Here is a 16,086-nt window from a genome sequence, read left to right on the forward strand (position 1 = left end):
GAAATGCAGCAGTATATCATCTGATTCTTGTAGTACAAAGCATGTCTATGATTCATATGTTTTTCAAAAAATAATCAATCACAAAACAAATGTAGTCACCGAGAGAATCTTGAACAGCATCTAGGCTCTTTCCAGTTGACCACATCCTAAAATTCACAACTAAGTAAATGACAACCTGTGCAGTTATTATGTACATCGCATTGCTACATGAAACTATTCTATCAATAACTTATATCAGCAGGCAAAGGCAATCTGCGTCTTGTTTTTGGCAAATAAAACATGGTTGGAACCTCATCTTGAAGGATAAACGGATGCAGCTCATGTTTGAGCTATCCCCTTTCTTATCAGCATATCATACACTTTGTCAACCTTGACTGGATCAACATTGAACAGCCCATGTGCATCAGATTTCTTAGTTACGTTTCCATTTAGAATTCCAATAGACATGGTTTGCAGCATGTTGAGGTAATGTGTTGGTAGGATTCTCATCTCCCCACATAGTTGTTTCTCCTGCATCAGTGTTGTTGTCACAACAGAACCAGTCAGAAACCAGTACAAGCCCGTCATAGAAATCTCAACTACTTGTAATACAAGTTGTTAGTAGCCAAAATCTAATCAACAGACTGTTAGCTTCCAATCATATTTGGAAACTCAATCACTAGATCTAACGGTGAAAGCAACTAAAGATATAGTAACAAATCTTACAGCTTCGGAGAGCATATCTGCTCCGAGAAATCCACTGACATCCCAATTATCCAAGGGGTCTGAACCATTAAGGCCTCTAGTGTTTGTTGAAGAGTCCTTTCCACCAGGATCTAATACAGATGGACTGTTGTTACCTCCCCTCGGGCTGCTATCTTGTTCTCCTTTATGGTGATTCATTCTTTGCAAATATTTGCCACTGGGACCGGCCTGCGAACTTTCCTTCACTCGACGGGCATTTTCCTCGATTTCCCTCTTCATCTTCTGCTCAATGTACCTCTCAGCCTCAGCAGACGTGCGGCAGCCAGCAGCTCGAGCTTCCTGCACATGCAGAGCCATCAGACTTTTTAAAAATGGAAAATAAAAAAGATGATCATAAAAGCTATAAATCAAAGCAAAATATAAAGATCTCTGCTCAAATGTCTCATTTATTTATTATTAATTAGATTAGTAACCAATCTGAGTTCAATATTCCAAGCATAATAAAATTCACCCATTTTTAACCACAATGACATGACTGGTTACACCAAAATTGAGCAAAAAGCAATGAACAAAATACAGAGATAGCACAAACAGCAAGAAAAGGAAGAAAATAATCCACCTAACCTTCAATCTTAATTGTATCAATTCCAAAATTCAGCCAAATGAAATTTTTAGCATGATTTGGTACGATCAATCCAGAAAATTCAATAATAAGCACTTGTACGTGCCATTCATAATTATGAATAAATCCTAATCAGGAGAAATACTTTATACAGAAATCATGACGTGCATGATGGTATTACATTTGAGATGCTTCGGAACGTCAAATGGTGCATATAATACCTGAAGGTCTTGTATTCTTTTCAAAATTCGCTGCTCCTCAACAATACTCCTCAACAATTCATCATGTTCCTCTTTAGAGTGAAATCGCATAAACACCCTGTACCGATTACACAATTCCTTCTCTTCCGAGGTAAGGTCCTTTTCAAAAGGGTCGGGATATAGCAAATTTCTTTCCAAAATGAAATCTTTCCTCCGTTTTCTTTCATCAAGCCTGCAGTATTGATGGATTCACATGAGCAACAAAAAAGAAACGAAATGACAGAAAGGCTGCAGCAGTTTAAGTATCAAGCTGAACTAACATTTGTCATATTCTATAGTAATTACAATAAAAAAGAGAAATTAGATATCTAAACGCAACTGAAGCACTTAAATGGACAACCATGAATCAGAAGAGAGCCCAATGTATCAAAGAAAACATTCTTGTTCAACAAGCAACGAATAGGAAAATCAACAAACGCAAAAGAAAGTAACTAAAGAATCAAAGATAAATTACCTCCAAAACAGCGGTTAGGTTGCAAACTTGTGCAGGCATATGAAACAATCTGACTGAAGAATATTTTAGTTATAGTATTAATTGAAGTCTTAACTTGGTATACATGTAATTCAAATATCATGGCTCCTAATGCCAGCATATGTTGCATTCGTAAGCACGTGGTATGTTCTAACGTTGTCCAAGTAACAATTTCTTTGGATGGGTGCAACCTGTAAGCCAATTTGCATATATTGCCATCGCAACATTCACAGAAGATGAAAATGGCAGTTATTTGACTTGTTTATATTCAGATCTCTATCAGAAAAGAAATAGTGATCCAGTACAGATATCCACTAATGAATATTTGCAAGCCTCTAACAATTAATTCTGCGACACAGAAGTTTTCCTTATATACCAGAGAGTAAACTGCTCTCTAAAGTGGCCTCCTGTAGTATCAAGTGAATATTCCAGAAAATGGAAGATATGGACAAATCAACCAAATCACTAAAGCTTTCAAAAAGTCATATCCTCGCAATAAACAATGTTACAGGTCTTCACCCTTAGATGTGCATCTCTCCTAGTCTCCATGCGCAATCTCTTGTTTGAGATATAATTCGCTTTCTTTCCAATTTTTGGTAACTTCACACAAAATGCTGTTTGTTTAGGAGTTATTCTAACAACTCCATCCCTTCCTCTTCCAGTTGTCAGTAAAAGCCACTAGAGAAGAAATATTGCAATAACATTCTCAGGGCAAGTCTGAAAAGCAAGACTACCGTTTCCTAGCTCTAATACAATGTCAAATATTCTCTTATCTTAACATCTGATGTTGATAACAAAATTATCATTACTATTGGTCCGTAGCTACTTAAGTTCCTGGTTTTTACTTAGTTTTGTTCATTTTACAAGTGTTAGTTCTTTTTACAGTCTTAACAAGCACACCCAACTTGAGCACGACAATGCCCATTTAAGCATTCCTATCTAGTTATTCCACAAACCATTATAGTAAATATTTTGTTGATTTGTCCCAAGACTTTCTTTAATGTAATCCCGTACAGAGGGACAAAAACCAACGTACTTCAACTTCTTATAAACCTCAACACCGACTATATAAATAGAATATATATTTTTTTAATTTACCTAGCATTTTTTCCTGAAAATGGTCAGATTGAATAATAGGTGGAGACTTTAAATTTTTCTTATTTTCTTGGAGGGAAAGAAAGGAACTCAGAGACATAGTTCAGAGCTCCCTTTTCCCTTACACTTTTTGTTTCTTTCTTTTTTTAAGGTGCAGGATTCCAGTTGCTCTGTACTTATGAGTCGCTACATTTAATCAACTTGGAAATTTCAGACATTAGATGTGGATGTTCTACAGTGCTACTGTGACATTGTGAGTCCTAAAATTTGGGCCTCATGTACTGATAAATTTTCATTGAAGTAACATCACATAGTTATCAACGTAATTGAGTCAGATTTAACTATAGGTACTTAAAAGGACCACTTTACTGCCCGTGAAAGCCTAAATTACGTTAACAGTACAATATGAATCTCTCTCCATACAGCCAGCAACAAAACCAGTTTAAGTATTTGTAATATCCTAGCTTAATACTATTTTTGTGGTGTTTCTGTACCTTACCTTCTATTTTGATTGCTACAAATAATTCAAGTGTTGAAGAGAAATGACCACAAAAAATACTATGACATCCTTATGTTAACAATCAGATCATTGCCAAGGACTAATCTGGAACTTGAGTTTTCACAAAGTGCACCTCACAATTCGTTTCTTAATCTAAAAACATTACAAAATCTCGATCTGGGGTTTCTTTTCCAATTGCTAAAGCTTTAATGCTTTATGATTGCCTAATTGTGCAGACAACCGAAAACATGTAAAAAGTTCAACTGAAAGCATATTAACAACTAGCTGATGCATCATAGCGCTGCAATGAAGAATGACCCAACAAAAAAAGAACGGAACATGTTTTAAGTCTTGAGAATCTCGAATGATACAAACGTAGCATTACTGATGAATAAAGGGGAACAAAGAGTAGAAACCAATAAACAGATTTGATTGCTTGTTTTCATTAATTACTTATAGTCTTGATTCAAAATTGCCTGTATTACATTGGCAAGCATATACTTGTCTTGACATATCCCCAAGTTATATAAGGGAGCAAGGTAGGGACACTTGAATAAAGATTTTGCATTTTGGTATGTTAACAAAATACTAAGAAAAGCCAACCAAAACAAGAATCAGGGATAGATTTTCCCCATAGACGACTCCTTGCAAACGTCGACCAAAAGATTGCACAAAGAGAACAAGACTCAAAATGAGAAGATAGTGGAACAAGAAACTAAATTTTACCGTTTTGAGTAAATATGCAAAACGCGAAGTTTCAATTCACGTTCAGCATCAGTATCTGTCTCCTTGAACTCCATGTCAGCTAGTAGCTGCTCAGCATCATTGTCATACTCAATTTCAAACTCTTGCCTCTTAGAATTATATCCACTCAGTTCTTTCATTGAAACCCCCTCGTCGCCTGATGCCCTAGGTTTTTTCTCTCCAACACTCCTGTCAGCATGGAACTCTGCATAATAGATCGGCTGTTTAAAGATTTTATATCGTAACATATACAAAAATTCGACTTGTTAAGAAATAAAAATAATTATCATGAAAAGATTCCTGCTGAAAAACTAAATCTAAATGCATCCTGTTGGTGGTATTATATAGAAATTATTGGCTCCTCGAAATGTACTCCTTAACAACGATAATCACAAAAAGATATCTGCTGCATAGGTAATCTGAACATGGATCCTATTCATGATGCTAGCAAATTACGCGTCTGGTGCACACAGAACATATTTTTTACATACTACATCCACCCTGATATTAAAGCTCTCATTCGACCAATTGCAAAGTTTTAAATGTGAATTGAAAACATGAAACTGCTGTATATATTTTCACTATTGATCTGGAAAGTAATGGTAGAGAGTTGGTAGTACGACATATTAAATCAGAGCAGGGCGGGTGGGGCGGTCTACATGAGAAAATCAAGCCTTAATTTGAGGCACTCCAAAAAGGATAAAGGATATAAAATTTGGGATAAAAACAGCATGCTAAGTTTATTTTTAAATTCAACTTTGAAATTTTTGGAATATTAACAAATAGTCTAAGTAAAATTTATACTTATTTCAAACATGAAATCTCGTAAAATCACATAATACATGTATTAAGTCATTTGGTCGTTATGTAGAATTACCAACTTTTCCTTAATTATCTTCTCGTTCTTTTATTACATGAATTAGAAGGATATCTTCCAGTTTAATGCATGTTAACAAAATTTCAACTCAACAGTTGAAAACTGCAGTCAAGACCATAAAGATTAGACTTTTTTAACTCAGTCTACTGATAACTTTAAAAGTAGATATGCACAAAATCTCCAGTTACGGCCGTTAGGTATGAGTTTTACTACAACCATTAAACTATCAAAATTACTTTTGAATGTATCGTGATTTGTAGAGGCATTGATTAACTGAAACTACATGTGCTTTTGATATGCATAAATAAATGAATTGTCGATTCTTCAGAAAAGGTAGCTTTTAACCAATCACAATTCCACGGATTATAAATCATTTTACAGTCTGCAATTTAAACATCAAATTTTCGCTTGTGCCAAACTCAAATTTTAATTTATTCCAGGAATATTGTTTTAAATAGATTTTAATAAGTTACAGATTTTTTATTCTTAAAATTATATAACATCAATAGCTAATAACTAAAATGGGGTGCAGCCATAGTACATACCAAAACATGTAATGCTTAATAAAGTGATGTGGTTAAATATAGATCTACATGCATCACGAATTTACATAATACTAATAAAATGAGGTAGTTCAGTTAAAAGTTGAATTCTGATTTTTCCTTTGCTCAATAATAATCAAAAGCCATCTAATCGATAAGTGTAAACAATTATATGAATTGTTCTAATTGTTATGAACAAATGCAATTTTCTTTCTGAAAATTACTTGGGAAACCAAATAAATGAACAAACTGACACAGGTTCCACCATGGAGAGGGCGACCTCCTCTCTTGTAGATCAAGTCTTTACATGTTTAGGAGACTTGGCAATTTCGTCGCCAATGACTTCAACTCCAGAATTAACTATTTCAGATAGGTGTAGGACAATTAATATGGGACTCTTCAACTAACTTATTTTCTCTTCCACCTTAGCCTCATCCCATCATTTTCTTGCTCGTTATGAATCTCAGTTATTATTAATAAGGAAAAGTGTCCATGTCAGTCCATAGTGAAATAGTAAATACATCCATATCCATACTTGTATAATTGTGAGTCATATACATATATATAGATAGATAGACAGATACATAGATTGTATAGAAATTTACGATTGACCCCTTGAATAGATAATTGCATGAACCCTTGTCATCCAAGGCCTATTTGGCACAAGCAGAAATTCAACTGCAAAATCCGCTGATATATGGTATATGGTACTTTTCAACTCCAGTTTGTGGAAGCCTTACTCAGACTTAATATAAGATGGTTTCAAAATTCCCTACATTTCAATTGAAACTATGGAAAAGTTTCCATTTTCCTTCGAAACACTCCCATTTTCTTAATTTCCTTACAAGATCTTTGAGTTTCCTAGGAAACTTTTTATTTTTACAAATCTTTTGGCTAAAAATTTATTTCTTACTTTGAGCTACAGATGTGTAAATTCATATGTCACGCATAACTATTTCATTTAACGACAACAAATTTAACATTACGCTAAATTAGTCACGTTATATGCATATATATCAATGTAATAAAGAAATTTTACAGCATTAAGCTAAAAAAAATACTACATTATTGTTTAGTTTTAATAGCAACTACACCAAATAATAACTCCAAATACATAATTATACTACATAAAAATAAAATTATTTTAGTTGGCATAAATATACAAAATTGTAGTAGATATGCTTGAATTAAAAAGAGAAAGGTCAAATGTTTAAATTTTATTTTTATACCTACTATGTATGTTTCTTTAATCTTACATTTCTTCTGCAACCGTTTCCAAAAACTTTCTAATTTTTATTAACTCAAAATATGTGTTAGAAACGAAACTTCAATCCATGAATTTAAGTGCTTCCACGAGAGTTAAAATGGGTGTTTTACAAAGTTTTATGTCATAATAATATAATCTATGTCCCCTTTCATAGAGCCATGTCTCTATGAATAAACAAGAACCAGAAAGTAGCCTCATGATATCTAACATTTCTAAGGAAGAGGTTCCAAAAGCTAATTACAGCGTTCAACTAGGGCAAATGGAGTCTTCGAGCTCTCAAAAATATTTCACATGACAAAGTTTAGTTGATTCATTTTTTCCTAAATATCGCATTACCTAGAGGAGCATTGAATGATGTATATGCCCGAATAACATCGTAGTTGGGCCCAAAATCAGATTTCATAATTTGATTTGAATACAATTCAAAAATAGATGTCAAGAATTGATGAGACATGCTAAACTACATGTGATTATACATGTACACATGCATTCATGGAAAAAAAGCATAACATATAAAAAGCTTATCGTTCTATTATAAGGAAATATGAAACCAATTCGTAAAATTGAATTATAAACTTCTCCACAAAACACTGGGCTCACTGTTGTTCCACAAACAAATAACTTCTTAGATCACATCCAGAACAACCCAAATAGAAAGTATACCATTGGTAGGAAGCACCATCAACTGGTGATTAGCATTTTGCAAGATGATGATCAACTGACCAACATATGCTAGGCGCAAAGATAAGGTAAATTTATACAGTGCTAAACTCAATCATGAGAAAAAAATAGATGGAACCAACAAAAGTGAGCACCATAATGGTCGAAAGAGCTATTCATGAGAATGCACACCTTCTACTTTAATGGCATCTGGACCATCATTGCTTGGGACTTTGCTTGATATCCTTTGACTACCTCCTGTAGAGATTTTACCACAGCGAGTACCTCCAACGGTGTCTACCTCTGAGAGAGAGAATGGATCAGAGCTTGCAAAACCATGGCATTCATCATTAAAGAAAATAACATAAATGACATCCGTGCATACACATTTAACTTTCTATACAAGAATGACAGTCTACAAGTTCCACAAGGGAAGACTATTGTACCAGAAGAGATACTTGAGGAGGAACGTCCTGCTTGGCCATCTTTTCTTTGGTCTTCCACCCTGACCACATGACACTGAACTGAATCAGAACGAAGTTCAAAGATGTCCGATTAGGAAAACACAAAAAAGTTCTCGAGTATACTTGACTCCTGCAGAAAAGGAGGACTCTTCTTTCCCATCACCTTCTCCAGAAGTAGTAGCTCCTACATAATCAGGTTTAAAAAAGTTAAAGGCAGCAGGAATTATGCATTAGACTACAAACAGAACTTTAAGTTAAAATCGCGGCCAAGAGGTAACACATGATTAGTTTAAAGTTATCAAGCACTCATGAGGAACCAGATTTAGCAATTGACAGTAAATTGGCCCATCCTCATAAGTTGATAAGCAGTTTGAAGGCCAAGATGAGACAACCGCCATGACAAGAAAATAATAGCTATAGGATAATGCAAAAAATAACTAGTTTCACATTTCACCTCTTTGAAGGTTGATATTTCAATTAGCAAAATATTAAAGAGAACTCCGGCAAGCCCAAAAAGGGAAGAACAAAAACAAAACAAAACAAAACAATCAAACAAACAAAACAAACAAATGTCATGACAAGTACCTTTCTTGGTTTCATTTTGTTCTTTGGCCATAGCAAGGAGTTCCTCTCTGTTCTTTCCCATCACATGAGACATGTCCTAGGGAAACAAGCATGACAATATAGTTACGGTATGCTCTAAAATTAAATCCCATAAAAGAATAGATAAATGTGCAGAACAATTATGCCATACCGGAAGAGGGAAGCATGGGGACTTCATATATATCTTGTCATAATGATCAATACATTGCGATTTACTTTTTGTTCCAACATGTTCTGCTACTTCATTCCAATTTCCGAATCCATACATTTCAATTCCCTGGGAAACAAGTATAACCTTTCAAAATGCAATAATAGAAATAGGCCCTCAATCATACGTTGACAAGCCATAAACCATTTCGAGGAATCATCGAACGACTAATAGCATCATAAGAAGAATAAGAATCTTGATTTTAATTTGAATGACCTCCGAAATAGGAGTTTAACACTTAATGTTAATCCCTGAAAATGTAGCTTTTCAAATAAATAAAGAATGCCAAAATACCTCCAGAAGTAACATCTCCTCATCAGCATTCCAGTCAGGACATATAAGAGGAAATGCCAGGTTGTCCTGTTGAAATTGAAACGGTAAAAGGCAGTCGAAGAAAATCATAACCCCGTAACACAGTAAATCCAAGCATTATTAAGAAAATATAAAGTTACAAAGGAATATAAATAGAAAAAGAACTTGTTATCCAGATTGTCATTGCAACTGTTGCAGATAAATGACTTTAGTGAAGATATTCCTATCTCCAGGCGCCCCTTCTCTCCAGAGAATTAACAGTTAAAATCATCATGTCAACTGTATCAAGTACAATAGGATTATTGCATCTATCGGTTCAGTTTTTCAGAATGGTATAATTGTCAGAGAAACTTCTATTCAACGCATACAAAACTTGTTCTTTTCTTGGGAAAAAATCTTTTCAAACTGGAAATATAGGAGAGCAGCATAAAATATGACAAAAAAACAAATCATAGAGGCATCCAGACAGTGCCCTTGAAAGGTAGAAAATATTGAAGTAAAAACAAATAAACGGGAGGTTTTGCAAATATGAACTGGAACGAATTTTATGTTTGAGATTGTCAAATCCATGAAACATTTGTACTCCTTATGGGACCCATCTCAAGCATCTAAGCATCACAGGGTCAATGGTAGGTGTTCCAAAAGCAAATACTAAACAGATGGGCAGAACGCAGAAAAGTACTGTTAAATGGAAAATTTTAAATCATATGCTGCATTCTAATCATTACTTTTCTGTCTCGTGTTGTGCCCCACATCTCATACTGGCATATAATATAAATAACTTCCTTTTTTCTCATTCACGCAACAGCACTATATATTAGTATATAAACTCACTCACCTCTTCCAGCCAGATGGAGAAACTTCAAATATTTGGCCAAAATTTCAAGCTTTTATTTATAACTCCTAGAGGATGTTGTTAGCTCCAGATAAAAGAGGGAGTTCACATGAAACATCCAATGCCAGAAAACAGGCGCAACAACATGTGAGAGAGGGACTACACATTAGGCACAATAAAATAGATATAATAGTTTATCCAGAAGAAACTATCACCAATAACTTATACTGAATACTGAAATCATCAAGAATTTAGACCAGGAAGTAATACAAAAGAAATAATAGGGTGAGATTACAAATTTAACTAACCATGACTCTATAAGGATGATTGCTTTTGTGAGGATGGACCTCAGCTCCAACGGAAAAGCATTCAACACAGAGGTCAAAATCCGAACAGACTACACACTTGATGCGGATCTTTCCTGAAATATCTTTGTTGCAGTAGTTACAATGGTATAACGCCTTTTTTCCATCAGTTATTCCTGGAACTTCTGCAATTACAAAATAAAAAATGGATACAAGAAGCCTAGGACCAATTTTTTTTGCAGAATATAAAACAACATTTTCTGCTCATACCAGGAGGCGCACTCTCCGTATTCTCCACATTTTGAGCTCCTCGTTTTCTCTTTGAGCGACTGAAGATTCAATTTTACACAATAAAAAATAAATGAATACTTCCTCCCTATTAAAAGTCTGTATGACTTACAGTATGACAGAATTATATAATACAACTATAACTATAACTTTGAAATAGCCATATGCAACAGGGTCATTCTTTAGCCTAAGGTGATTATTCAACATGCATGTATTCAAAATGAATTGAGTGCATTTAATTGTGCATGTGTTTGTACCAACGCGTTAGTTGTCCTAAGCTCCAGACAAGGACCATATCGTCCAAGCCAAATTAGTATGACTAGAAAGTCCTATATAGCCAGAACTGAGCTTAATTTTCTTGAGTCACTCTCTGTCCAAGAATATTAAGCATTCTAAGTACGTATCAAATAGCCTAACCATTCACATCACTTAGTTCATCAAAGCCAGCTTGTCACAGCAAGCACAAAACATGCTACGAAAAAGGCCAAGCTCTAGTATCCTAATTCATTTACAGCCCTGGCCAACTCTAAGTAATCTAACATTATCCGAACACCAATTTAAAATTGAATAATAAACCCAAAAGGGGTGAGCCCAATCAAATAGATCCCCAATAATACGAAAGGAGGAAAAATAATTTTTTTTTTCTTTTTAAAAAAAAGGAACAGAAAAATGAAAATTGATAAATAGTGAACTTATGGAAATAATTGTTCAAACCTCTGTCCGGGATCATCCGGGGCGGCATGAGAGGCGGCGCGAGAACGACCCATTTGCTGGAATTCGAGCAGCAACCCAGAAAGTTTACAGTAATCAGGGTTTTAGGGTTTCAATTTTTGGGGGGGAAATTTTACAACTGAAGGATACACTATAATAGTGTACAAGTGTGGAAGCCTACACAAGAAAATTAAAGCGGCAAATATAAGCGGTTAAAGATGCTATGCAGGCGCAATTTTATATTTTTCTTTTGCTCCCTAAACTTTTGATAATCATTCTTCCATCCCCAAATGAAGAAGTTATTTATGTTTTCACTCCCATACTTATCCCTCCTAGCTAGGGATGCAAATGTGGCAGGTAGGTCAAGGCTTCGTCCTCGACACACTCACTTCGGGTTTGTGTTTAGGATGAATTTTATTTTTATTGATTCGATCAAATCAAGCAGGGTATCAATTATTGTCCCAGATTCATTCTCGATAATACTTACAAATATATTTAATTGATTAGAAATATATTTTTTTATTAATTTATATTATACAATAAATTATATCTTTAACATAATACAAATTTATTAGGTATTTATAGATAATAAATTCAATTTCGAAAAAATGAATTAAACAGATTTTGTAGGTTAAACCTGTCAAATCCGAAATCAAGGTGATTTGAAAGCACGTATGAAGTAAGCCAAGATAGTTTCAGATCTAACAGTATTTGAAGTTAAGGCGAGTTGGCAGTAGGTATGAGGCTTAGCCAAGTGACGTCACCAGAAAATGAGATTTACTTAATTTGTATTGTGCGGGTGTGACTCAACACGCTTTACACCAGAGTTCGGTACAAGTCATTTCTTTCCTCTTTCAAATTAGAATATGAGGAGGTATTTATACTAATACAAATGTAGGGTATTTAGGATAGGTATGAGTAAAGTACTATTTTAACCTCACCTACCCCTTATTATATGGCTACAATCTATTTTAGTAGGGGTATTTCAGTAATCCACCACACTTTGCTAATTTGGCAAGTTTGACTCCGGACTTTCCTTTAGGGGAGATATTCTTCCTTGTTTAGATGATTTTTGCCTTCATCAACACAACTTGTTCCAATCCATCAACAACCCCCTATTCGTAAATATTCCTTGGGATATTTATGAATTATAGTGAATTTTGGACTCTTCTGCAGGCTCGTCCTGTCTTTGATGCTCACATTCACTTTTGGTTCATCGATCATGTTGTCCACTCCTCCAAAGTGATTTCCTTGTTTTCTTTTGGCAAAATATCCTCATGGCTAGGAGAGGTATTATCTATTTTCTCTTCTCCCTTCTTATCCTTCTCGCGTTATTTTGATTTCTTTCTTTTTGTTGCATCATGTCAATTCATCTCTAATGAGTCAACGTACTTGCGGATTGACTACGTACCCATCTGGGATTAGGTCGTGACATGTCGGAAAGAATCATCAAGAGTGGGGGGTTGCCATTCAATGGGGTGTCGTTGGCGCTGATAGAGGACGACGCCGTCGTTGGTTGAGGCTTAATGCTTCAACCAGGTTGTGGCCGAGGTTTGCCTCGACTAGACTTCCAAAGTCGAGGTTGTTGCCAGCCAAGGCTTAATTCCTCGACCAGACTTCCCAGGTCGAGGTGTGTGTCCTCAACCTAGTCTTGGTCAAGGCGATCAACGTCTGCTAAATCTCATTCACGGAGATGGGTCTCGTTGTCGCATTATGTTGTCTCGCATTGCATCGCGCTACGTCGTATGTCTATGTGTGAGCATGTCACTTCCCAATTTCATCAGTTGATATCCAACAACTCAACATTAGATGTAAATTAATTTGTCAAGTTTAGTAGAAACATGAAGTGCTCCGACGCATTCCAGTTGCCTTCCATCTTTCACGGTCGGGGCTTCTCCTCAACCCCTCTTATTTTCCACTTTCTTGATTTTATCTCTTTGTATGATTCGTGATTTTTAGTAATTCAATGGAAGATTTTTAAAGTGAAGTCGTAGAATTCTCAGAAGAATTGTTTGAGAGTCACTTCGACTTTGGGTGGTGCTTAAGTCACCTTAAAGAGGAGATTTTGCTTTTATTTGCTTTTGACTTTAACGTGTCGTGTTTGACACTTCAAGAGTGCGTATGATACCTCAATTGACTTTGGGGTATCACTTATGACACCTCAAGGAAGCCATTTTTTGTTACGACTTCGGGGTGTAGCGTATAGAACCTCAAGAAAGTCGTTTTTTGTTTTGACTTTGTGGTGTCGCTTATGGCAATTCAAGAAAGCCATTTTTTGTTTTGACTTCAGAGGTATCGCTTATGAAACCTTAGGGAAGTCATTTTCGTTCCAACTTCAGGGTTTCACGTATAGCACCTCAAGAAAGTCATTTTTCGTTTTGACTTTGGGGTTTCACTTATGGCACTCAAAGAACTCATTTTTCTTTAGACTTCAGGGTGTCGCTTATGGCACCTTGAGGAAGTCGTTATTCTTTTGACTTTGGGGTGTCGCTTATAACACCTCAAGGAAGCCATTGTTGTTCCAACTTCAAGGGTGTCGAGTATGGCACCTCAAGGAAGTCATTTTTCTTTTAACTTTAGAGTGTCGCTTATGACACCTGAAGGAAGCCATTTTTCATTCCAACTTATGGATGTCGAGCATGGCACCTCAAATAAGTCATTTTTTTTTTCTGTTTTGTTCTTCTCAGAGGATAATGTAGTAATAAAAATTACTTATTTGATGTTAAGATAAGAAATATTTGATATTTTATTTCTGGTAAAGCGATCAGAAAGAAAGTAACACATCTCGAAGTCTCTTATCACTAAATATTTAGTCTTCTGTCCTATCTTGGTTCTTGAAAATCATTCATTCTTCCTCTGTGATCCAAAATTCTTTAAAACGTCCTTTCTGGACCAACCTTTCTATCTCGTCTTTCAAATTATAACAGTTTTCAGCATTATGCCCTCTATCTTCATGGAATTGGCAATACCGACCAGACCTCATCCTCTTTGTCTTGCATGGGTGGCGGTCAACGGACTAGACCCTGCTGCTTTGCAACAATGAGGATTTCAGCCTGCGAAATGCTCAACAGCATGTAATGTTCTAAGTTGTTTGGGGGAACATGTTTATGCTCTTGTCTGTCTTTGGGGGCATAACTCCTTCCTCGCTCATCCTTCTTTCTGGTGGAGTCATTGACCTTGACCCCATGGATTCTTCGATTCTTATGTATTTTTCCGCTCTTATCAGTAACTCCTATTGGGTTACTAGGGGCTTCTCGGTGATGGATTCTTTGAATTTTCCTCTCTTTAGATTTTGTTGCATAATATTTGCTAAAAGCTCCTGACTCACATGAAGAACCTCGAGCACGGCTTCGGAGAAGCATTGAACATATTCTCTAAGACTCTCATTTTCTCTTTGTACTATAGTAAAGAGGTATGACGTGGTTTGGGGGTATTGCTTGTTGATCGTGAAATGGTGCAAAAAGCGCTACGACAATTCCTCAAAAGCCTAGATCGTCCTTGGGCAGGGCAATTGCTTAAACCATGCCATCGCATTTCAAAAGAGTGGTTAGAAATAATTTGCAGTAGGCCGCATCACTAATGTCTAGCAAATTGGCCGTAGCTAAGAAACAATCCAAGTGGTTTTGGGGATCGCCCACTCCGTTATATTCACTTAGGTTTGGAATTTTGATCTCTGGTTGAATAGCTTCTCCTAATATATAAGGCGCAAAAAGACTGCGTTTTGGGGGTGTGACTGCCAGGGGGCAGACTAGGAGTCCCCCCTGCTCTCATGGGGCTAGGGGATCTAGGTAGAGGATTCCCTTGCCCTCTCTTTTCTCTCTGAACTCCTCTCTGGCAGCATCCCCTCTAAAGGAAGTAGGGGAAAGTAATTGTCCTTATGCACACCTCTTTCAAGAGGTGGTGGAGAAAAATAGTTGTCCTCAGGCGGTGTAGCCCTACTGTTCACTTCTTCTTCATAACTTATCCTCTCCTAGGTATCCCTGGACCTCGGCTCGCGGTCTTTGGGATCCAATGGAGCATCTTGACCTCTGCAAGGATGGCGACGAGGTCGTGGGGGCAACGCATTCTCTGCAATGTACTGGGCGACTACTCTTGTTGCGGCTTTTGCTGAGGCGTCCTCGATCATTGGTCGAAGGGCTTCATGTGTAAGCTAGAGCATTGGAGGAGGGGAGTTCGCACCTGCTCCTCTTACTCTTCAAGTCTTCGATTGTTCTCACCCCTTCTGGGGCCGAATGGTTGTTGGACTCCCTCTTAGGGCGCGTTTCCGAAGATCCCTTCAAGCTCTCCTAGGCCTCCATTTGTGTTCCATACTCTTGATCTAGTGTTCATCTTCAAGTGTTGAATCGCAACTTTCCAAAGTTCGGTACAAGTCCCCTTTTTCCTCCTTCAAATGAGACAATGAGGAGGTATTTACACTAATACAAATGTAGTGTTATACAGAGCTTTGGTTTTATACCAGGCCTCCATACAATAAAGTAATCACTGTATTAACCTATACTAATTTTATAGACTTATACACGCAGAGGACAAAGTACATTAAACGGTTGCTTAATTCTTGTCAACAAGCTCCAACTTGATCTCAAGACTTTGAAATTTCGAGTGAATTGGTTGATTAATTCAGGCAACACTTGGAGAAAC

The 16,086-nt window shown here is 36.3% G+C and overlaps 1 protein-coding gene across 3 annotated transcripts; it reads right to left on the reverse strand.

Annotated features, from left to right (window-relative positions):
- Positions 1–24: 24 nt before the first annotated feature.
- On the reverse strand, positions 25–11,720 carry LOC105167399 (transcriptional adapter ADA2b). 3 transcript variants are annotated; one of them, XM_011087098.3, is made up of 13 exons: positions 11,452–11,720; positions 10,720–10,778; positions 10,453–10,634; positions 9,292–9,357; positions 8,941–9,066; positions 8,772–8,847; positions 8,310–8,370; positions 8,169–8,227; positions 7,915–8,025; positions 4,359–4,581; positions 1,528–1,738; positions 706–1,023; positions 25–510 (listed from the first exon to the last, which is right to left on the reverse strand). In XM_011087098.3, the coding sequence occupies exons 1-13, from the start codon at positions 11,502–11,504 to the stop codon at positions 319–321; spliced, it is 1,737 nt and encodes a 578-aa protein (XP_011085400.1). In that variant the 5' UTR covers positions 11,505–11,720; the 3' UTR covers positions 25–318. The 3 variants fall into 3 exon arrangements, with proteins under 3 accessions (XP_011085400.1, XP_011085403.1, XP_011085401.1); XM_011087101.3 differs by lacking the exons at positions 10,453–10,634; positions 10,720–10,778; positions 11,452–11,720 and adding an exon at positions 10,148–10,287; XM_011087099.3 differs by lacking the exons at positions 10,453–10,634; positions 10,720–10,778; positions 11,452–11,720 and adding an exon at positions 9,475–9,588.
- Positions 11,721–16,086: the final 4,366 nt, after the last annotated feature.

Source organism: Sesamum indicum, linkage group LG8 (genome assembly GCF_026168435.1).
Source record: "Sesamum indicum cultivar Baizhima isolate 11 linkage group LG8, ASM2616843v1, whole genome shotgun sequence".
Lineage (NCBI taxonomy): Eukaryota > Viridiplantae > Streptophyta > Magnoliopsida > Lamiales > Pedaliaceae > Sesamum > Sesamum indicum.

Excerpts from the sequence above, each read along its gene's own strand:
- LOC105167399 (XM_011087098.3), bottom strand. The coding sequence starts at position 11,504 with ATGGGTCGTTCTCGCGCCGCCTCTCATGCCGCCCCGGATGATCCCGGA. Across the intron at positions 4,582-7,914 it reads AGATGCCATTAAAGTAGAAG|AGTTCCATGCTGACAGGAGT; the intron begins GTGTGCATTCTC and ends TCTATTATGCAG. Across the intron at positions 1,024-1,527 it reads AAAGAATACAAGACCTTCAG|GAAGCTCGAGCTGCTGGCTG; the intron begins GTATTATATGCA and ends CTGCATGTGCAG.